The 24310-nt window shown below is 41.2% G+C and overlaps 1 protein-coding gene across 2 annotated transcripts in view; it reads right to left on the reverse strand.

Annotated features, from left to right (window-relative positions):
- Positions 1-14271: 14271 nt before the first annotated feature.
- The window catches only part of PREP (prolyl endopeptidase), a gene marked incomplete at its 5' end in the record, with an annotated part of 103604 nt that continues 93565 nt past the window's right edge, over positions 14272-24310 (reverse strand). For both annotated transcript variants that reach the window (XM_080342544.1, XM_080342543.1), the window contains 3 exons: positions 14272-15804; positions 18203-18359; positions 23096-23227. In XM_080342544.1, the coding sequence (XP_080198670.1) occupies positions 15510-15804; positions 18203-18359; positions 23096-23227 (584 nt within the window). In that variant the 3' untranslated portion in view covers positions 14272-15509. The remainder of the gene's footprint in view (positions 15805-18202; positions 18360-23095; positions 23228-24310) is intronic.

The following is a 24310-nucleotide window of genomic DNA, read 5'->3' on the forward strand; positions in this document are numbered from 1 at the left end:
GTTTATTCAGCTGGTTAAGAATTGTCTGTTTATTATAAACCACAGATTTCTGTTGAGAATTTATTAGGTTTAAAGGTTTTAGAGAAAATAAAAAGTGTTTTCTTTCTGATATTTTGACTAATTCTGATGTGACGTGAAAACTGTGTCTCTTTCACAGAACACATTCCCATCTTACATGAAATAAAGACTTGGAGGGGAGTAATGGATGTGTTGTCTATGAATAATTGCACTGATGTGGAAAAATATTCTTTGTGTAACAGAGGCCTTTAAGACATTACTTTCTGGGTACGTAAAGTACAAGATCACTTTCCCCTTTCAGTATAATGGAACCTTGTCAGGAATTATGAAGGACAATTTTTCTTTTTCAAATTTTAGCACATTGCTAAAGAAATGGAATTTTTTGCTTATGACAGAGACAATAGCTAATACTTCACTAGGCATGAAAATAACACTAAGATTGGACAACTCTGCAAAATACATTGTTAACAGAGCTGACAACAGCAGTTAATCTTAACTTTTTTTTTTGTGCTGCTGGCAAACGAAAAGATATTTTTCATTTCCCTCTGAAGATGTGTCTATGAGATTCATTGTAGCACTATGGTAAGTGGGAAAGAATAAACTAAAAATGGGATAGTATAACCTTAATTATCTGAAAGGCTTAAGAGAAATCTTCCAGTAGCTCCTCATAACTTTGTCCTGAGCCTCTTTAAACTGAGCTCAGCGCACACATGGCTTCCAGTGATGCTACTGGGAAAGGCGGTGTGGCAGTACCAGCATCCCATTGCCCATCTTCCTGCTGGAGTTGTTCCTGCCTTTCTGTGCACATCTGCAGCACCTGCAGCATCACGACATTTTCTGATAGGAAAGGCGGCTCTTCCTTGGTGAGGCTGGGTGGCTGCTGCTGGAAAGTGCCAGCAGTGGGAGGTGATGTACACCCGGACGTTGTGCCTGAGCAGTGCAGGGCTCGGCCACCATGGTGGGACCACAGAGCCCTGGGAGGCTGGAGGCTCCTGCACCGCGGCGTAGCTCTGAACAGGTTTTGTTTGCTGAAAAATGAAAATGATGAGCAGGCTGAAACCCACAATTTCTCACTACCATTCAGGATCCTCTTTGAACATCAGAGTTTAACCTGAGATGGTAGGGGAAAGGGAAACACAAGCATGCAGAATGGGAGAAAGAAGAAATCGTGCTGCTTCTGTGACACCAGACCCCTTGTACAAAGCAGCTGGAGAGAGGTCAAAGCAAGTTTTCATCCTCTGGGCAGAAGCATTTGAAGATGAGACTCACAACAGGGAAGAAGCTTGCAGTCAAATATGAATTTAGGAAGACTAAAAAGTAACTGCTGCAAATCCAACAGGGAACACGTGGAGAAGTCTCTTGATCCAGCAAAACTGTCACTGCAGTAAAAATAATAAGCAAGAGGTCTCTGATTATGAATGGAGGCTGAGAAATATTCCCCCAGAGCTACTCTGAGGTACTGGCAAGAACTTGGTGTGTGGCACTGATTAATGATATTGTACACTAGCTCCTCTTGAGACCTTATATGTTTTTAGCAGCAATCTGGTAGGAGAAAACAGAGGACCAGAAGCAGACCTGTTATTTGAGGAAGCTTTATAAAAGTAAAGGTGAAACCCTACCAAAAATCTCTCACAAGCTTACAGATGCTTTAGAAAAATCTTGGAAGTCTTATAGTAATGTGGGATTGTTTAGTGCATGAAGGACTGAGAAGAGCAACAATATGAGCAAACAGGACCCCATATTTTAGGACCACGCAGTGATGCGTTCATGACCAATTCAGTGGGTTGTTGGAAAAGAGTCTCATAAAATGTTGGCAAAGTAATTTCATTTTTAAATTGTTTCCCTTTTGGGACAGACGTGCTTTCCCCACTGGTTTCCCTTTCCCCCTGAATAAATTTTCTTCAATCAAAAATGAATAAATGAATGTTGGGACATGTGTTTTAGTAAGGAAGGCAGGGGAGGGCAGGTGGGAAACACACCCGCCCCCCCAAAAAAAGGGAAAAAACGAACAAAAACCAACCAAGCAAACAAAAAACCCCACCAAAACCACAAAACATATAAAAGACATTGAACTCATTATTTGTAAATTTGTTCAGAAAGCTGAAAACCATGTTTTGCACAAGCAGCAGAGATGGAAAATGGCAGTGAAAAGGCAGAGATGACTGCACTAGCATCAATGTTAGCATCTATAGTGCAGTCAGTGAAGGTAGATGACAGAAAGAAAAGAATTAAAGCAAATCATGTTTATTAGGTGTCAATTGTCAAATGAGCACATAATTAAGTGCAAGTAGAGAAAAAGATGTGTAGGTGTTTAAAGTAATTTTTAGTAACAAGAGCTGGCATCAAAAGCTTAGTTCTGTCTTGTTAAGAAAAACAAAGAGCTTGAGAAACTCCTAGATAAACCTTGCATGATTCTATGTGGTAAGATAGCAGCAATGCATGAGTATGTACACTGCCCTTTGCATAAAGCCACCTCTGAGACTTGTACCTGTTCCTGCCTTTCAAAACTCTGTTACTTTACCTTCCCACGGGCCGGCAAAGCCACCTCAGAACATCACAGGATGAAGAAACACAACGACTGAGCATAGAAGTGCAAGTCCTTTTGTTGAAAAATCTCACCGGTGGTGGGATATCACACTCAAAGCAAAACTTGAGCTTCCACTTCATAATTTTACTCCTTTTTCAATGTTAAATAGCTTCAGTCATTTTATACTATGGCCCTTTCATGCAGCGGAGATCACAACAGCTGAAAGGGGTTTTAAGAACGAAGCAAAGTGTTTCCTTCTTACAACCTTGCTTTTTCCCCCCCATCTCTCTATCCTGAATAATCCTCAGGATGTCTCAGGGAGACTTGACAATGCTCCTGCTTTTCCTATTTCAATAATAAATTGTATGTAAAACTGATGAGCTCCAGTTCAGAGGGGATTATCCACACTTCCATGGTAAGAGTTGTCTTCATGGACCATATTCTACTTCTTCATGGACAAGTCTTTTACTTTCTGTGCTTTCTTCTACAAATTCTGCAGATTTCTTCTGTAAGTTTCAGCTATCACAGGCCATTGCATGTTTCTATTAGCATGTAATATGCCTTTTAAAAATAATTCTGCTAAGCACTCAACCCCAATAACATCTTGTGGCAGGTGGTGCTGCAGATTAATCATATATTGTGTGAGACTGTTCCCTTTCACTGTTTGTAAAAGTTGTGCCTCTTTATTTTCTTTTCTTGTCTTTTTGCTTGTAACGAATGCAGATTTCAGTACCCAATTTACCTTCTCCACAGTGTTTACTATCAACATATCTTTTGTGCCCTCCCATTTCACTTTTCTGAATGGAAAATTCCTAGTTTTTCGGTCTTTCGTAACAGGCATCTGATTGACTGGTTCTCATATATTCTTTCCTACTTTTCTCCATCTTTTTAAGGTAGAACCAATGTAGTTCAATGCCAAATTTCTGTGCCTCTCCTCTTTCCTCCTTATCAGTGCTGGGGCTTGGTGTGTGGTTTTTGTTTGTTTGTTAGTTCTTGTGTTTGGGTTGTTGGCTTTTGTTGTTGTTCTTGTGGTGGGTTTTTTTTGTTTTGTTGGTATTTTTTGTTTGTTTGGATTTCTTTGTTTGTTTTAAATTCTAAATGTATTTGCAGATATGTTTTTACTGGATAGTGCATAGGTTAGGACTTCCCAGGGCTTGAAGTGAGGAGGCACAGCTGAGTGTCAGGCTGCCACTTTGCTAATGCTGAGCCGCCCCCGAGGAGGAGGGCTGAGAGGAGTTGCTATTTTAGGAAAGTGTGCAGGACTCCCCGGGGTGAACTGCTGTCATGGGCCTGGCCAGAAGAGGATCTTGGGGACAGGTCACAGCTCCTTGTCCTCCTCCCCAAGGTGCAGACACTTCTCTGGCCATCCCCTAATGCGTGCTCTCACCTGCCCCATCACTGACATTGGCTGTGATAATTAATGACCTGCCATTCCCAGGATTGTTCAAGGACTCGGTTAAATATAGGCGCAAAATTAGCGGTGCCAGAACTGCTGTAGTAGGTTATATGGAAATATCTCAAGAGGTATTTGAGGGTCTTTTTGCACTATCTATGCTGCAACTTCAAAATTACATTAGTATGAAACCTTCACTGCTCTTTCTGGGTCTGAACAGAAATTCATTGCTGAAATGGGAAGATTCATGACAGTTGTGTTTTGGATAAGGACTGCCTCGGGATGGTGGGATAGTGGTTCACTTTGAGGTTCAAACTCCTCCATTCTGTTGGATTTTGTTTGATTTAGACCTTGCTGGCTGTGTTTACCTGAAATGAGAATAGGGAAATGTAGTGCCAGACATCTTATTTGTGTGTCTGCAAAAGATGAAGTAATGAAAATGATATGGAGTTTGTAGGAGGAGAATACCACAGCATCTCAGGGGGCTTGAGCCTCTGAGCCAATTCTTGGGACAAATGACTGCTATAGAGGCGAAACCACTGTCAGGGCTGAAAGCTCTGTGAGCTGCACATCTTCCAGCATGGAAAGCAAAAGGGCTTTTGTGGGCAGCTTCGAGAAACAAGATGAGAGAGATGCACAAGAGGTGGCAGCAGTCTGTAGGGACAGCTTGCCCTGGTGAAATAATGAAGGAAAAAAACAACAGAAGCTAAGCTACAGTTAATTCCAGCTCGAGGAGCTAATTAAACAGACCAGGGTGATGTTCAAAGCAGTGGCACATCTTGGGCATTGGGTAGCGCTGGCTGTTTGTTAACCAGGGACATCCAATAATCAGCAAAGCACCTGGAGAGAAGGTTAGTGAGAGCCACGACAAATGTTCAAGAAGTGTTTCTTTAAAAGCTGACAGCTGGAGTTAGCAGCAGATGGTGAAGTGCAGTGAAAGTGGAGATTAAAACCAGAGGGCAGAATGGGAATTGTTAATGCTGGTACCAAACATTCCTGATGGGTGAGATTCAGTCACCCGTGGAAAATAAGCATGCTGTCTCAAGTCCCTGTTGCATCCCAGAAACAAGATTTGAGTGAAGCATAGTCCTTTGGAGGGCCATGTATGTGGGAACCATATGTCACCCAAGGAGAACAGCTAGTCTTCAGAAACTGGCTTGAGGGATTTCTGAATTTCTAATAAGTGATCTGGAGCAAAGCAGAGAGAAAATTAAGCAAAGCCCAAAGGAAAGGCTTCCGCATGTGTGTGTGTGTGTGTTTGTGAGCCTGCAGCTTCTTTGTTTTTGACATAAGCGTTGTAGTAATTCCTGCATGCTGAAGCTCTAGGTGATTCAAGGAGTAGACAGGGTTAAAACAGCAAGAATGCAAAGAATGAAAAATGAGCAGGCGTAATGTGATTAGGAAAGATGAGAACACCTTGTGGAGCAAAAAGCAGGTAAGGAAAACAAGATATGCCTGAAACACATAATACAGTGCAGATGAATGGGATGGGAGAATGAGGAGGAAGCTGCTGCTGTAAGATACGGGCTCAGAGTCAACAGGAGGATTTACATCAGACAGGCTCTAGGTGTGTGAGCCTGAAACTGGGATTCAGAAAACCCTGTCAGTTCATTGCTTCCCGCCAGAGATTTCTCTCATACAGGCCAGAAAGCTCCCTTGGTAGCTGGAGGTCACTGTAGTGCCCAAGCCCTGACCAGAGCTGGACTTCTGTGCACCAAACAGAATCACAGAATCGACTGGGTTGGAAAAGACCTCAGAGATCATCAAGTCCAACCCTTGGTCCAACTTCAGTCCATTTACTAGATCCAATCATGCCCCCTTGTCCTATTGCTAACTGCCTGGCTATAACTTCCCTTCAGGTAGTTATAGAGTGATGAGGTCACCTCTAAGCCTCCTCTTCTCCAGACTAAACAACCCCAGCTCCCTCAGCCTCTCCCCATAGGTCTTGTGCTCAAGTCCCTTCACCAGTCTTGTTGCTCTTCTCTGGACCCGCTCCAGCACTTCAATATCTTTCCTAAACTGAAGGGCCCAGAACTGAACACAGTACTCCAGGTGTGGCCTCACCAATGCAGAGTACAGGGGAAGGATCACTGCCCTTGTCCTGCTGACCACACTAAAAATAGGATACAGGACAGGATACCATTGGCCTTCTTGGCCACCTGGGCACACTGATGGCTCATGTTGAGCTTCCTGTCAATTAGTACCCCCAGGTCTCTTTCTGCCTGACTGCTCTCCAGCCACTCTGCGCCCAGCCTGTAGCGCTGCAGGGGGTTGTTGTGACCAAAGTGCAGCACCCGGCACTTGGCCTGGTTGAACTTCATCCCATTGGAATCAGCCCATTTTTGCAGTCTATCCAAATCCCTCTGCAGAGCCCTCCTGCCTTCCAGCAGGTCGACATTCCCTCCCAACTTGGTGTCATCAGCCAATTTTCTGATGATGGTCTTGGTTATTCAATGGCAGGGTTAGGCTCCTGCCTGCCTTTTCTCCTGACGGCTTCATGCTTTACAGCACAGCAGAATAGCTCAAACAGATGAGCCAGCAGTAGGATTTTGGTTAGTCTTGGCAAGTTGGGGTCCCTAGCTCCCCTGCCTTGTCTGCCATTGCTGATTTGAGTGTTCTCCTTGTTCGCTGCATCTCCCTTCAGTTATCTATAGGTGGGTCTTGGGTTGGTAAGCTGAGGAGATCAGCTCCATGTTTTGGTTGTACAGAGGAAGACTCTCAGGAAACCGGTTTCTAGGCTAAACTGGCATTTTCAACAAAATTTGTGCTGGAGTTAAAGATGACATGCTCTCCCAAAAGGCTTGCACAGCCTTCTAATGCTTCAACATAAGAGCAATTAGCTTCCCTAGACATCTGTTGTCATCCTGAATAGTGGAGGAAACCCACAAATGAGTATGCTAATAAACTTGGAAAAAAAATAGCTTTGAGTGCAGGAGACGTTTATACTTAAAGGAAGAGAAAGGTCGCCCCTGTAATCCCCCAGCATTCAGGCCCTCTGCTGAGGCAGGGCAGGTGGTCCTAGAGACCTCATGTTGCAAATATCTTCCCCAAGTTCTCACGTAAGCCCAGACTCGTGTCTCCGCAGCCAAGCTCTGGCATGTGTAGAGACAGCACAACCCTTCTGTGAGCCAGTGCATTAGTCTGGATGACAACAGTGGTATTAAATATACCAGCAGCAGCAGCAGCTGTCCTCCCAGCCTTGGCAGATGGGGCCATGATGTTGGCAGCCCTTCACCGAGGTGTCCTCCTTGGGCTCTGCTGTGGAGGTTTTGCCTGTTGAGGTTTGCCCGTGTGGTGTCCCCAGGCAGGCTCCTCCAGAAGGGGTACGTCATGCTGGTGTGGGGCTGCCCAACCCCCTGTCCTGCAAGACTCTCTGAATCTTACTGCAGCAGACAGGCAAAAATGATTAATGCTGGACTTCTACCTTGAGGCTGGTGTCAGCTGGAAGAATATCATATCTTGGCACAAAGTAGAGGAAGAAAAGATTTTTTTTTTCCCCAGGATGATTTATCACCAGCTGTTTGAGTCTGACCAGATGTCTGCAAGGCTTGAAGCCCTCTTGAGGAAGAGAATTTATTTATTTAAAGAGGTACAAAACTTTTCACTACGAGGCGTATTTGCTAAAGACAGGCCCAAGTCAGAAGCTGCAAGGCACAACCTTTATTTGCCTGGCTGAACAAACTCTTCTATGTGTGAGTGTAGCCTGAGTAGATACCACCTCTTTTCCCATTGCTCAAAGAAGCAGTTGCTCTGGTCTGAGACAAATAAAGCATTTCAGGACCCAGAAGGAATAAAATAAAAAAAAAAAAAAGTGACCACATGTCTATAGTTCAGTATTTACTGGGAAATAGGAGACTCTTGGAATTTGCCTTGCTTTAGTATTTTATATTTACATCACAAGGCATCTGTGGGTCTGAAGTCCTGCAGTACCCAGGGCACCAACACTGCCATCTACAAGGATGTCCAAATACCCCATTTTCTCCCTAGGAGAGGAACCAATGTCTGCTTCTGGAGAAGAGGAGCCTCTATTTATCCAGTGACTAGGAAATCTCAGTTTCATTTCTAAAACTCACCATATGAGTGTTCACCTAAAGTGCTGGGTAGCCCCTGATACTGTCTCTGTGCTGTGGGCAGCCTGTCTCATCCATGGACCCCTTAGATGGGCACTGTAGCTTCTCTCCAGCCTTGTTCTGGCCCCATCTCCTTTTGCTCCTGTCTGGAGCCCATGGCTGGAACCCGGACCTGGTGCATTGCTTGCCATATTAGGGGCTCTTGATGGGCCTCATGATCAGCCCACAGATCTGCCCACTATGGTCCAACCCTGCGGACTGGACCTGTAGGTATGGCCATGGTCTGTGTCAGTGTCTCCCTTTCTCCCAGCTCCGAGCTGAGGCTTCTGTTGGCTGTCACATGGGGAAACTGGGCTGTCCAGAGGGACTTAGTCTTGGTGACCACATCACCTGGTGCAGAATGACAGGTAGGACAAGGGAGCCGACAGGTAGGACCTACAACCCTCAGGGGAGTCCAAGACAGGGTGGCACCTGGGCACTGTCCCTGTCTTGGAGGATTCCCAGATCACAGGGGTTTAGACCCCTGTCAGCCATTTGATGGTGCCCAAAAGGGGAGGCTCAAGTGGAGGCTGCCATGCCTTTCCAGCTGGCTAGAGAGGGCCAACACTCCTGCCCAAAATCTGCCCTCTGTTTCAGCTCTGCTGCCGTCAGTCATCAGCCACCAGTGGAGACCATCCTGTGGCACTGTGGTCTGTTGGCAACCTGGTCAAGCCCATCTGTATCACAGCCTGCAGAGCAGGGTGAAGTGGCTGAGTGGTTAAGTGATTCAATCTATCACATCCCTTCTCGAGTCGCAGGTTCATCATCCTCAGCTCCCAAAACAACAGCCAAATAGAGAACTTCTGTGGTTCGGTGACTATAGCTAAGCACCAGCCCAATGGCTGGTGTGGGAGCTTGGGATGAGCTACAGCCAACACAACTCACAACCAGGCTCTGACAGCTCGGGGGAATGGCTTTTCCTTCAGCTCCATAAGCAGGAGCTCCATAGGCCTGTGCATCCAAAACCAAAGACAGATGGTTCTCATTCTGTCATCCACTGAGAGACATGCCTCTATTTGGCTGGTGATTGCTCCCCATGTTTCTGACAGGTCCTGCTACAAAGGGTGTCTTGCCCCCCACAGCCACTCTGAGCGACTGAAGAGGCCACAACACCCCTTTGCAATTAATGCTCTGATATTCCCTTTCACCAAATTAGATCTGTAAAGCAGAAATCAGTGCACATTGGTGTTAAACTCTGATGAACTGACAGCATGTTTTCCAGAATGCTTCTCCAGGTGACATCCAACATCAGGTGACTCCTTCTCAGATCCAGCGCTGCTGTGGCCCCTCCGCTTGGCAGAACAGGCTGCCTAATTCTCACCAAAGGAAACAAGCATCGAAAATAACAGAAGCCGTCCAAAACCTCTAATGAAATGTCCTCAATAAGCTTTCAAATTCATTAGCTGGAAGTGACTTAGTAACTTTGATACCCCTCCCCTTCAATCGACTTCCTCTGGCAAGCGCAAAGGCCCTGGAAGGCTCCAGCACGCAGGAAGACTGGGCAGCAGTCCCATGGCAGAAAATTGTTTAATGACTGGATTGTTGTGTGAGTGACTGTCATCTGTGAGAGGAGGATGTTTTCCAGTTTGTCCTTGGCAGCCGAAGCTTTGCTGGAGGATAACCACATTGCAAATATGGGGTTGCTTTTAAGCATTTTGAGTGATGGGTGCTCTTGTGAAGAGCAGGTTGGGATCTGCACTTCCTTGAAGCTCCAGGAGGCCTGAGCATCCCTAATCAGGAAAAGGAATCCCCTTTAATTTCAAAATACAGTTGGAGGTTTTTTTAGGTACAGTCAACAACAGAGATTTCCCAAGCCCTGCGATTTACAGGCAGCAATCATGAAGGTTTTTTTCACCTTTTTACTGCAATGCAATTTCATAGTACCTGCGTCTACCTAGTGAAATGTAAGATAAAAGGTAAAAGAGCTGAAGCTTGTGTCCCTGTGAACAGTCTTCTCTTTATGCCACTTCTATGTTTATAATGAAAATACATTTTTCATACTGAAAAGCTATAAACTAGATCTGAAAAGCAATTTCAGGAGCAGAATGTTAATTATTAACACTAATTATATGAAACTGGAAGTGCTTAGCAGCTTGGGTAAACTACCTAAATAGATACCTGCACACAGCTACATTTAAAAGCCTGTTTTTCTACAGCGGAGCTTATTCTGGTGATAAATGACAGTTTCATTTGAAATAATCAGAAGACACCAAGTATTGTTTATCTGCTCCTGTTACAGCTCCAAAGGATTCTGAATAGTGAAATGCATGGACCTTTTATTCATCTTTTAATTTCCCCATGAAAGAAACAACAGTCCACATTACAGCACTTTGTCATTTGCTGTCAAGATGATGCGCTGTGGTTGCACATGAGAAAATGGTCTAAAAGCAAAACAGCACAGAAAGCAATTTTCACCAGCTAAGCATTCTCATCTGAACTTCTAAAAGATTCCATTAACTGGTGTATAACTAACAAATAACAATTTTCCTGTTGTTTAGTATGTTCGTGGTTGCTCAATGACTGCTAGGTGGCAAAGCAAACATTATTTTTTTCACGGTTGCTGTTGTCTTCTGACACTTTCAAAGTTCCACAGGAGAAGAGAATCTATTTCATGGCACCACTAAAATGCAATATATCTTAATGTTCATCTGTTCTACTGAGGAGGTGTCAGAGGTTAAGTACAGCTCTTTGCAGGGAAAGAAAAGCTTCATGAAAACAATGGTGCAAAGAGCTAAATGGAATTACCTCCTATAAGTCCAGCCGCCCCTGCTGAATTAAGATACTTCATGCAGCTCAAACTGCAGCTGGTCTGCACCTTCACTGTGTGCAATCTTACATTTGTAAGACAACCTTGTTTCCTAAAATCAGGTAATCTCACCCCGCTTCGTGTCTGGGGGAATGCTTATTTCAGAACTCACACAGTGAGTGTTCATCCAGTCTCTTGAAGTACTGAAAGGGTCAAATCAATAGGAATACTAGAAAGTCAAGCCCTTTCCATTGCTTTTCTTCTGAATATCTCCCCTGTATTTTGACAATGATCTAAGATGAAAATTATAGATAATATTTTGGGCCTAATATTGCTCTGTTTAGGTAATAGACAAATATCCAATTTAATGCTTCAGTTAGCACTATCAGATACCTACCTAAGTTAAAATAGCATGTGCCCCCCCACTTCAAGAGCTTCAAGAATGATGTCTCCTTCCTCTTTGCACAGAGAAGGGCTGAGAGGCATTGAAGGTATTTCCCATGCACAAATTGTGGTCTTCTGAACAGCACATGGCAGGGCAGAAACGTCACACGTGCAGAGACATCATCCATCCATTGACTTCGTTCCTCACGCTCCATCTGCTGCAGAAGCTAGAAACCTTTAACAAAAATCACCATGAATTGACTCCTGCCATTCAGACTTTGAGCACTAAATGTACCCTGCTGTGGGTAAGGGCATGAGCACCAAGTTTTTTCCTTGCCTCTGTTACTCCCGCTAGCAAGGCAGAGGGATGTCTACAGAATAGAGATTCTTATTGCTCAGCTTTGGTTTTAAATGCTGAATTTTCAGTTAATCTTCCTATAGAAAACTAGGAGAAACGGCCAAATCACGGTCCTTCTCCTAGTCCTGAATTTCAGTTTATTTCTGCAGATGCCAGTAGCTAGTTCAGCTTCCACTGAGGGAGTCCCAGCACTGGGATTTCTCTGCCATGAATAAACGGTAGACATGAGATTGTTCAGAAATGGCTATTCAGGAATAATGTTATCTTGAGGATACACCTTGTTTATCTTCAGAGATGTGGGAACTGGAAGGCTACTCCATCCCCGCTTCCTCCAAGGGAAAGGAAATAAAAAAAGCTAGAGGAATGTTATTTCTTTTCCTGCCATGCAGCATAGTAAGGCACAAGTAATTAAAAGAACATAAGGAGAAATGAACAAAGTTGCCAAACCTGGCTGTTCAAACAGCATGGACTATCCAAATCCTCCGAGGTCTGCACAAAGGGCAATTGCACAAAAGCTGTCTACTGAAGATTTTCAAAGTAGAAGAGCTTGGCAGAAAATCAGGTGGTTGTTTATGAACTTGGCTTCCAAGTTCCTCCCTCAGCCCCCCCCCCCTAAATCCTACTTGGCTTGGAAAGCCCCTTTCACAGGAGGCTGTCAGGAAGAGTCTATAAGCAGAGCTTTAGGCAATCCTGAGGGCCTACCTCAAGCTTAAAATAGATAAATGACCTGACACCATAGATGTTAGGAGCAGCAAGCTACAGCTTTCAGTTTCTACTTTCCTACAGACAGATGGCAAAGTCAAGTCAAGAAAATCCTAGTGATACCAAAGTCCATGGTGCCAGAAAGAGGTGTCTCCAAACTCTGTCTTTATTCTTCCATATCCACACGCCAGCCACACTTCTTCCATCTTTAGATCTTGGTGGTGCAGTGCCTATCTACAGTCAGGGTTGGTGTTTTGTTGTTGTTGCCTTTTTTTTTTTCCCCCAGCTAACAAAATGTAAATTAACTCTGATGCAAGGGAATTCAAATACCTCTTTCTGTGAAGAATAAGACTCATCTCAGCTTTTAAAAAGACTTCTGGCCTTTTTCACTTAAATCAACTCTGATGCAAAAGTATTCTCATGGGAGAAAAGACAAGGTATCATCTTTACATTAGTTCTGAAGAGTCTCAGAAGGAGCAATATGTTAAAAGTTCATTTATTTCCACTTAAAAACAATTTGAGTTCATAGAGCATAAGCCTCTTATAAAGATTTTTCTGGTTTTGATCTTGGCTCAAAACATTGGTATCTATTTTTCTAAGAAACATGATTTTGAAAAAGCGAATAGTTGTGAGGAAGTTACCTTGCCCAGCTAGTGAATTTTGTTTCATGCACTAGAAATAAAGGCACAATATACATGAAATAGCATCTGTAGAGAACTTAACCTTGAAACCAGACTAGCAGAGATTTTGTTAGGTTTTGTACATCAGGAATGGTTTAGCCCCGGGTCTATTTAAATCAAACTCTGAAGGTTTAAATCCCACTGTATTACAAAAGTATTACTCACTCATATTTAATTACATATTCCAGTTGGAGTCATGACCCTTTCTGCACTGAAAGGAGCAAAAGCAGCAAACAGCTCTGCAACATCACATTTTTGGCACCTGAATCCTGTACTTGGCATATCTGATCAAGATCAATTAATGTCAACATTAAGACCATATTATAGAAACAAAATGCCTTCCCAACAGAGATACTAGCATTCTACAAGGGATACTCTGGAACACTTCAATTTTGCACGTGGTGCCTCCAGCAAGCCAGCTCCACCTTCAATACTATTCATTGCTACCCAAACTTGTGTTTCCAAACTCCCCACATTATGGGTCATCTGCCCCGATCCTGGGCCATTCAGGGAACTGAGCTTCAGCAGAAAGCTTCAGGAGGAAAATGAATTATTTTTAACCTGTGCCAGAAATTTTGTGTTCCAGTAGCTGCAGAACAAGGAAAAGCATTTTTAGGAACAAAGACCTGAAGAAATGATGGAGGTGGCTGTGCCCAAACCTTTGCAATTCAATGCACCAACACAAAATGCCAGAGGACTGTGTTCTCCACAGGCCCTCTCCTGCAAAGCTCTGGTCTCAGAGATGAAGCTCAGCCATCCTGATGATACTGTCAACACTCGGCAAAAGGACAGATGCCACAACTGTGAGGCGCTGTGAGTACAGACGGCACTGCTTTATGTGCTTGGTTTCTGCCATGCAGGGAAACTGTTGAAAATTCCCAGATGATTGCAGAAAGCAGTTCACATACCCCCGGGAAAAGGGGGTGCTGAACCTGAACCCTGTTTTCACAGCCTGGATGGGAAAAAAAAACCCACCCTCACTCAACTCCCTATTTTGATAGTTTAATTCAATGCTGTGATCAGAACACATCAATCCACAAAGTATCTGGTTAAACTGTAATGCCCCTGGATCACAAATAAACCCCAGATCACACACAGGTTTCAGGTATGGTATTTCATAGGAAAGCGGAAATATATTTTAAAAATTTATTTATTTTCCCACCCCAAAATCAATTTATGCATAATAAGGGCCTGGGAGGGATGATCCTTCCTGGATTGCAGAGGGAATCAGCAGAAGCTGTAGAGCATGAGAGGAACACAGAGTGAATCTGGTGCAAACTTATTTTTAATTTTGCTGCTGTTTACAGCAGCCTACTCCTCTTTTAAATACCACTCCCTCCTCTTTCTGGGCTGAGACACTGTTTGCTTATAGATGAAATTCCTGAGCCCAGAGTTAAAATAGAGGTCTACGTATGAATAAAACAATGAACATGATTCTGGAAGGATTTATCGGTTTACGCAAAACTGAGAAGCAGCCGTGTTTTCTGGAGGGGCAACAAGATTAATAATAACTGGTAGAACACTGTTTTGCTCTGCAAAATCCAACCCTAATTGCTGCAGTGCATCAGAGTTTGGACGGCTAGTAGGCAAATACTCACGTCTACCTTATAGCCCTACAGCCTGGATGGCAAAGACATGAAATGGCAGTTTGAATACTGTGTCAAATCATTAGGGAGTGTGACTTAGAGCTCTTGCCGTTCTGCAGCCAAAATGTTATATACGTATGTTTGGATTTTGGCTTGTTAGAGAACATTCTGTCAAAGGCATCAGGAAAAACTGAACTTGAACAATCTGGACAAAGCTTTTTTTCTTTTTACTTTCCCTCTCAAAATCAGTGTCTGGCTGCTCTTCAGAAATAGTTAAAGAGCCAACAGCAGACAGCTTGTTGAAGAATATCTGTGTATCCTGACTGAGATTACAGTGAGAATCTAAGAATTCTTCACATTCTCTGGCCTCTCATTTTCTCTTCTGCGTGGAAATAAATGACAGAAGAGAACAACTGGTGACTTTGGAAGTCTCTTTGAAAGAAAGAACAATTTAGCAACATCATTATTATAAACCGTAACACACTTATGAACAGCATGTAATACAAGCTTTTTAATAATATTTGACTTAATTACCCAGATTATTATCTCCTCAGTCTTTCACGGTTATCACTGAACACCTTCAACTTACATTCTTAAATAAGTTACTGTGTAAATAAAGTATGTTCAGAGTTCTTGTATGTGGACAGTACTTACATTTAATTACAGATGATATGGATGTGTTTATAGGTGCAAAATACATTAAAATCGTTTACAGGAAATTAGCTCAACTAGTACTAACTAAATGTTCACAACAGCACCGACAGTAGCTCAGCTATTTATTTCGACATGCTTTTCAAAATGTACCTTGGAACGCAGTAGAAAAGAAATTCAAAGAAATGCCAAAAGGAGGGAAGCACAGAAGATTAAAACTCCATAGCAGGATGGATCAATAAAATATTAAACTGCAGTTCTTAAATGTAGGTACTACACCAAGTAGTAGTCTGATTGGTCTTAAATGGTGTTAAAAGCCCTTGTTTTCTAAAAGAGACAGTAATAAACACTTTGCCTATTCAATCCAATCAAGATTTAGGCATCGGGCTATAAAAGCAAACATATCTGACACTTCTTCTATAACTTTAGCAGTTGGCTTTCCTGCTCCGTGCCCAGCCTTGGTGTCAACATGGATGAGAAGAGGATTGGTTTGTTTGCGGCTTCGGCCCACAACGTATTGCAGAGTAGCGATGAACTTCAGTGAATGCAGAGGAACCACACGATCGTCGTGGTCTGCGGTGAGGAGCAGCGTAGAGGGATACTGGATGCCGTCTTCTTCTGGTAGTTTGATGTTGTGAAGTGGGGAGTACCTGAGAAGAGCACACAGATCTTTACATATTTTTTTTCCTCAAGACCCAAAAGAAGGTCTTCTGATATGGAAATAGTCACAGGGGCCTTTGCTGCTGCCACTTGGAGTATTACAGTTCTCAATTGCATCAATCAGATTTGCGCTACTGGTAGTGGCCACAGATCTCTGCCTCTCAAACGTGAAGCAAGTACATTTATTTAATTTCAGAGTCACATGCATACATCTCACAGAAAAGCCAAAAATATTGGGAATGGGCAACAGGGAAACTACAGCGAAAGCTGTCAAGTCCATTGCGGGATCCATCCTGCTGGGAAACAGGGAAATGGAGACTTTTTCCCAGCATACATCTGCAGTCCAGGTCTGTGTGTGGATGACTTCTTCCCATACACATCTGGAAACAGTCTCTGGTGGTAAGCCACAAGGGCTGCACAGTTCTTACATTTTCTCCCTGCAATATTGAGGCCACCTTTGAACACACACACACACACACACACACACACACACACACACACATACTCTGAGGGAACACCAAGCAGGAAACTGAGATAACTGCTTTCCTGTTTTCCTGCTCTCGATAGGTGACCTTGATTCTTATTTTTTGAGCAATGAATAATCTAACTTTCAAGATTCTTTGCAGGAGAATTTACATCTTGTAGTTGCTGTAACATAAAATAAATATGTATCTACGTATCTCAGCACAAAGTACTCTCTAGCATTAGAAATTAAACAGAATAATAAGTCACCAAGAACTCCTTCTAACCATTTCATACTTCATTTAGACAAAGCTACATCTAAGAAGAAGGTTACATTCCTTAAATCAAGAGCAGGATACTTTCCCCTCCACCCCCCATTTCATGACAGAAAATACAGAAGGAAATTTTGCTTTGTTTTTGAATTAATTTCCCACTTGGAGGTGTATCCATTAAGTCCAAATTATTTTTAAGAACACATGACAATATTGGAATGTCCAGCCTAACAGACACCTGGCTTCCTCATCTTCACTTAAGCAACACATAAGCGAATTTGCAGACTACAATTTATGTTGAAAAAAAAGTTAAATTATAGTCACTACATGCCACTCTATCTGCCTTACGTATTTTTTGGATACCTGTAAAGGCAACATCTAAGCGACGTTACATATATATCTTCCCACATTTGATAAGCAATTGCCAGTTATTGAAAAGGAGGCAAAGAAATATTTCAGGTATTGCCATATAAGATGTTTCTAAAATTCTGCATTGAGATTTTGTGAGTAAACGTGTGTAAGCAGGTACAGAGTGACTCCTTCCTGCAGATGTATTTCTCGTAATCACAGAATGAATTAAAAGCTTCGCTTCTATTTTCCTCTTGAGTACATATGAATTCACAGATGTGCAAGTATGTTTAAATGTCCAAAATAATGAAAATTATTTTGATATTTTTTAACAGTTAATATTTTATCTGTTAGATCTAAGATCTAATTTATCTATTGATAAAAGATGAATTATGAAATTTGTTAATTGTTTTGTGCACTGTATTTGCAAAAAAGTGTTTGCCACTGAAAGCTTAAATTAGACAACTGGAGGTTTTGAAACAATGTGATTACAATGGGCCCAACTGATCATCTAGTATTTGGACTTGACATTGATTTTTAATTATTCTTTTTTTTAAATAAATGCTTTAGATGAAGTTAGATCTCAGTGTACTTGTAGCACACGTACTTTTTAATATCTAGACACTCTATTAAATTTCAGACCAGCCAAATTGTTTAGTGTGTCTAAAGCATTCTCCTGGAACGTCAATCTTCATTACTAAAGGAACACAAATGTAGTAACTGAAGACCAGGTTACAGAAAACATATTTTAAAATTATTACACTCATTATTAGCCATATCCACTGTGCAGGTAATTTCTATTCTCACACAGCTGTCTCTCTCATTTATCTTTTTTTTAAAAAAAATAATCTTTCCAGACCTCTCAGCAAGAAGTTAAAAAATTAATTAATAACTTGTTATGGTCTCCTGCCATCCAATTCCTACAAATAAATCTCATCCACATTGTATAATGTAATTCACAGTGGTGATTGTCTCTCCCCCATCATAAAACACACAATTTATGTAGTGGTTCACTTGAGAATATTTTGTTGTGCCAGCCTAAAGAAGTCACTATTCAGAAAGAAAACCTTAAAATTTGTGAAAGCTGATAGCAGAACAAGGTCTTTAAATATATGACCAGTTGACTCAACAGGGCTTTGAAGATAGTCTTTCAAGCAAAACTGACTTGGAAGGAAATGCTGAGCTCCACAAATCCAGTGTGGGAAAGGAAGAAATAATTCTTAGAATAGCTATTGATCATGACAACCTGAAACTGTTGAGCAGAGTATTCATTTGAACAACCACAGAAGAATTTAAAGGCACTTACTTGAGGAGCCATTCAAACTGCTCTTTACAGTCGGAGCAGCCGTAGTCAGTGGTCCAAGCGTGGCCAATGGTGTATTTGTGGAACTTGAGCATATCCATCACTCCTACTTGGGCAATAGCACAGCCAAATAGGTCGGGGCGCTGATTAGCACAGGCAGCTTCGACAGGAAAACAACTCTATTAGTATACATATCTTAAAGAATTAAGCTCAACAGTGAAAGTTCCACAGCCGAGTTCATGAAAGATCAACTTCCAAAAAGCTTGGGTTTTTAAATTTTTTTAAAGTAAAACTCCTAAGTTTAAACAATGTGAGAAGAAATATAGATTACCATATAATATCTGAAGCCAAAAAGCTGGAGTATAAAATATCTGATATAAACCAAATTGCACTAGGGGAAGACTGCCAGTGACTATGAAGTCAAATAGACTTTTAAGCAAAAATGAAAGCAAATACACAAACGTATAAAAATTACAATTCCCAAAGATGGTATTTTCAAAAGAGATTAAGAACTATTTCCCTCTTGTTCAAGCACCAAACACACTGTTCTTTGAAAACTGCCTTCCAATCTAATGAACAGAGTTCAAAGGAGAAATTCACTTTTAAAATATGTGAGCTTTTGGACTACTGAATTGAAGTTTCTTAAATGATTCACCATCTCACCTTTCAACATTAGTACCAACAAAGAAAAGGGCAAAACTCCATTTATTGATGAAAGTTTTCTTACGTAATTACTATGTAAACCCATATGAAAAGAGTTTTGATAAAAGCAACCTACTACAAAATCAGAGGAATAACCTCATTTTAATAAAGCAAATTACTGTTGTGCTTTCTTTATGATTTCCATCTTCCTACTGCTGGAAGGGAGATTTTTTTAAAGAATAATGCTTGCCTTATATATTTTAAAAATAGCCACAGTAGGCCCATCTAGCTCAATGTTCAGTTTACAAAAGTGGCAACTGGCAGATGCTCTGGGAAAACGTGTTAAGCAAATACTGGGAGATATTTCCTGTACAATATCATCAGCTTCTGAAGTAGTTGTTTAGGTTTTCCCTGAGCTGGAGTTATCTCCAGCCATCACAACATATATCTTCTGTAAATACATCTATTTCCTTTCTTAGTGTTTATTCATCTACTGTTCATCATATCCTGTAGCAATAACTTCTTCAGATCCAGTATTTGTTGCTTGATTTAAATCTGTTGCCTGGTGATTTTACAAATGCCCCTGCTTTTTTTTAATTTTAAGAAATAAGAACACTAAGATTTTCACGTAACTACTACAATGGATCCCAGAATCGCTTTCTTGATTCAGACCTAATCACTGTGCATCCACATGTAGGTATACTCTTACCCAAATTCCTGTATCTCCTCGTTTTTGCCCACTGAGAAAATGGATTGTTTATTCCCATTTTTTGCCTCCTGATAACCAGGATAGTGCTATGACATGACCTTGCTTCCAGCTCAGCAAGAACTTCCTTGCACAGCTTTATGTGCAGGAACTTGTCAAAGGCTTTTGGAAGTCCAAGAGTAACTCCTCACCTAGGATCACTCTTAGAAGCACCATAAGCTGCCCGACTCCTTCAGACAGCTCTAACAGATATAAAAGATGCAATTTCAGCCTGCAAAATTCTTCCTTATATGTCAGCTATTATTCATTAATTTCAATTGCCCATTAGAGAATTCAGATTTACTCATCTGCAGCTTGTGGATCACCATGAACCATTTAAAAATTGGCATTATACCTGCCCCCTTCTGTTCTTCAGCTAGTCAGGCTTAGTAGCCTGCAATTTCCTATTTGAGTTCACTAAGGATCTTGCATGTGCACCATCTGGTCCTGGCAACACCCTGCTTTTCACTTGATTGATTTATTCCAAAACCTCTTCTGCTGCTGCTTCAGCTTGAGTCAGGAGTATTCCCCATAAAGAGAGACTTTGGTGCAGGGAACTCCCCACGCTCCTCAGGAGGGAGCATCAATACAAACACACCATTTAGTTGTTCTGCTCTGCCATTATCTCACTTTAGTGCTCCTTTTACACCTCACTAACCTCTAAGTCCCACAGATCCTCTCTCTGGCCAGCGTCCCGCTTCCGCTGTGCACAGAAAGCTTTCATTGCTCATCTTTATACTGCAAGCAATTTGTTCATCAGCCTCCTGTGGTCCGTCAGTCCCTGTCAGAGTTTATGCTCTACCTTATTTTCTTCATTTGAATGTGATTTTGATTTTCTGAAGGATACAATTTTACTTCTGGTCATCTCTGATATGTAACTATGCTAGCTCTTCCTGGGTTCATTCTGAGCCATTTTCATAAGGCATATATAGTGCCTGAAATAGCTGCCACATAAAAGCTCTTTAACCTTTTAACTCAAGCTTTTGATCAGATCCCTCCCCTCCAAGTTATCTCCTTTTATGAACATAAATTACATCTGGGAGGAAAAAAAAAAGCCAAAACAACTATCATAACATTTAATTTTAGTATTCTTTATTGCTGAGTGTTTCTTAAAGCACCGTGTGTTGCTCAGGATTGTATAAACAATTTCTGCTCCTAGTTCTCTAAACAGTTACTTCAGTAAGAAATCACCTATGGAGACACTCATCCATTCTCACTGCACCCCTTTAACTAGGCATAATACTTAATTATATGCATTAATAAAACTGTAACCTGGAGCAACAATTCATTAGTGAATCTTACACCTCTACACATACTTCGAGCTCTAGAATTCAGTACAAAAGTAAGATTTCAAAACCTCAGAACTGTTTGTCTGAGCAAACATGAGATCAAACTCTGTGTTTGCATGAAGTCTTTCAGCTCACAGCTGTGCTGCTCAACTCAGCTTTTGCATCACACGGCAGGACAACGAAGTCTTGTTTCAAAGCTGAATGAGGCAAGAGCTCAGGGCTCTGACACCTCCTGTTAGTCAAAGGAAACCGTGTTTTGAAGAGTGACAATACACTTCCTTGTCAGTTTTCTCTTCAATAAATGAGAACTGAGAAAATCTGGCAGTGGGTCCTTGCCCCTAAAGTATGAGTTTTGCTCTTCAGTGTTGCATGAACAGCTATTGCAAAATTTAGTTCTGCTCTGAAGAGAAAAGCACTTATAGGAATTTCTTAAACACACCTAATTCTACCCAGTCAAGGCAAATCCCTATCTGGCTTACCAAGCATATGGAAATCCAGTTGGATTGTAATTCATCTGGGAAGTGCAAAGGAAGGTTTCTAACAACAGATTTTTCAGAGCAGGGAGGTCTGGATTCCTCACACCTGTCTCCTGTGGGCATGACGTACACTCTGCAGATGCCACTCACTTCCCTTTACCTCAACAAGGGGCCCAGCTATTTGTTCAGCCAGAAACACCCCAAAGCTGGGCAGGATGAATCCCATCCAGACTGAAACTGAAGTCCATGTAACCATAAAATAGTATTTTCAGAAGCCATGTAACATGTTGATACTTCTGCATTTCCAAAGATGTATTTATGCTTACATAAAATTGACTTGCGCAATGCTTGCATTCCCAATGGTGTCCAAACCCTTTAATCCTTTACCATATTCATCCATTTTTATCAGTGCTCTTATGCACAATGGACAAATACCTCCTACCATCTGTAACTGAGAAGCATATAAGCAGAAAGTAAAAATATAATTTTACATGTACTTGTTATTTATATGTAAAACAATTGCTTTTTAAAAATAAGAATGCAGGAATAGCCAAGATGGCTTAGATCAAAGATCTGTATAACTCCAAATCCTGTTTCTTATGCTGGATATGAGTTCACTGAAAAAATAAAATGAGATCAATAGAGCCAGTATTCAGCAGCAGATAAATAGAGAGGAGTATATAAAGAAGAACAAACAAAGAGCAGGCCTAGTAAATCTGCTCATTTTCTATAAATCAGTGGTTTATGAACTGGAAATGCCTTTTTTTTTCCCCTTCTCACATGAGCAGCTCAACCCTGTCATACTGTCCCATGCCTCTCATGCTGTTTAAAATAAGCACAAACAAAACCATATTCATGTTTCCTTCTCCCTTCAAAATTGAACAAATTCACCTCCTCTTTTCTTCTACTACTTTCACATACAGGGATTTAATCAGAAGTAAGTTTTGTAGCTCTTTCAATACTGCTTAGACCATGAGATGTTTTTGTGACAAGCTTTTCTGTTTAAGAGGAGGCTATTAATTTCCTTTAATTTAAGAACACAGCAGTGAATTACATGGGAACAAGATGCATTTGTAACAAAGTGCGACATTTACACAGTCCTTCAAAAGCTCATGACTTTTTCAAGCAGTTGTACTTGCATTTTACAATTCAAACCAGAGACATTCATGATTTTATTTGTGGTCATGTTTTAACTACACAACGAAAGTGGAGTTAAATTGTTATGTGTCCCTGTACAAAGGTTTTAAAGGCAGAACTGTCATGATTTTATTTGCCCTCTAAGAACAAGAATGCATGACTACAGAAAGACTGAACAAGAAACTCTGATGAAAGATTGCATGACATGGGATTCTGGCTTACACTACAGACCACACAAAGACTCCCAATGCTACATAATAGATTTCTGGTTATTCAGTAATTATTTTGTAATGGTTAGCCTTAAGAAAGAAACATAAAAAACCAAATAGTTCTTTAAAGCATTCTTACTGTATGATTCCACCACAGGGTTAGCGCTACCACACACGACAGTAAGTATGGCTTTTAATAGCCAGCCTTTGCTAGAAACTGCAGAATCCCATTGTCCTATGAAAACAGCAAATGAAGTGCAATTGTATACACTTAACATCCGGTATACATTAATGCATTGACATTCTGGCAGCTTTCGGAAAGAGGATCTCATAATTTTTTGTCTGGTTACTTTGAAAAAGCCAGCACCAAACACAGGAGATAAACAAGTGGTTCTTACCAACTAAGAGGCCCCCATTTGAACCTCCATTAATAGTCAACTTCTTTGGGGATGTGTAGCCTTCCTTGATGAGGTATTCGGCAGCACACTGAAAGTCATCAAAGCAATTTTGTTTGTTGGCCAAGATACCACCTAGCACACAAATAAAACAAATCAGTTGATGCCATAAAATCCATTTGATGCCATCTCTTCGGAAAAAACATGTGTGCAAAAATACCTGGGAACAATTCCAGTTTCATGAACATTTTAATAATTGATGTGGTTCAGAAAGACAGCAAAAATGAAAGATTCTTTAAACACAGAGAGAATATAAGATGCTTCTGTCGATAACACTAATGCTTCCAGAAACTCTGAATAATACATACCTATAGTGTGGAGTGAGTGCCAGGTAATGTTCCTAACCAGTGAAATGAAAGCTAAGAGCTTTGCATTGCAAGATATATACAAAATGACCACATACAATCCACTTGAGGTTTGGTCAAATGGGACTTCTACAGCATTAAACTTGATGACAGTTTCTTAAGGCAATAAAGCTTCAACTTATAAAATAAGCACTTCTAATTTCCTGGACATAGAACATGTGGCTGGTAATTTACTTTTTTTTTTTTATTTATTTTTACAGTAGTTGTTTTTAAATCAGATGATATACAGCTGTGGTCAGAAAGGGACTTCAGAGTTGCATCTTGGTTTGAAATTTTATTCATTAATTACCAATATGGAAATGCTTAAGATGCTGCCATCCTGTTGAACAAAATTCCAAACATGACCAGATGCCTGAGGAATAAATAATGACTGAAAATGTAGGTCCAGATGACATCACTGGTAAGACTTTCAGTTCTCAAAATAAAAAAATTACAGGGTGGGGTAGGGAAGGAAAAGGATAGTTTTGTGCTAGAATCTTTCAACTATTTGAGCAGAAGAATACCACCTGAGAGAACTCAACAGTTGACCCAATCTCAAAAATCTTCCTGCTTCAGAAGCTTGTTTGGGAAGAGACTAAACTGCCTTCTCCATCCTACCTTAAGACCTGGTATGTTCTTTCCCAGGCAATTAAATGCTAGTAAAAGATAGGAACTAGGAAGAACATTCTCATATTTTTGTAGCAAAGGCTGCGGTCCAGCCAGGTAAGAGCGGCTCAGTGGACAGTGAAGTGGAACTCAGTTCCTTCTACTTTATTTAAAAGCTAGATATTTATTCTAAGCTAACTGCCTAAGG

The sequence above is a fragment of the Nesoenas mayeri genome (genome assembly GCF_963082525.1).
Source record: "Nesoenas mayeri genome assembly, chromosome: 3".
Lineage (NCBI taxonomy): Eukaryota > Metazoa > Chordata > Aves > Columbiformes > Columbidae > Nesoenas > Nesoenas mayeri.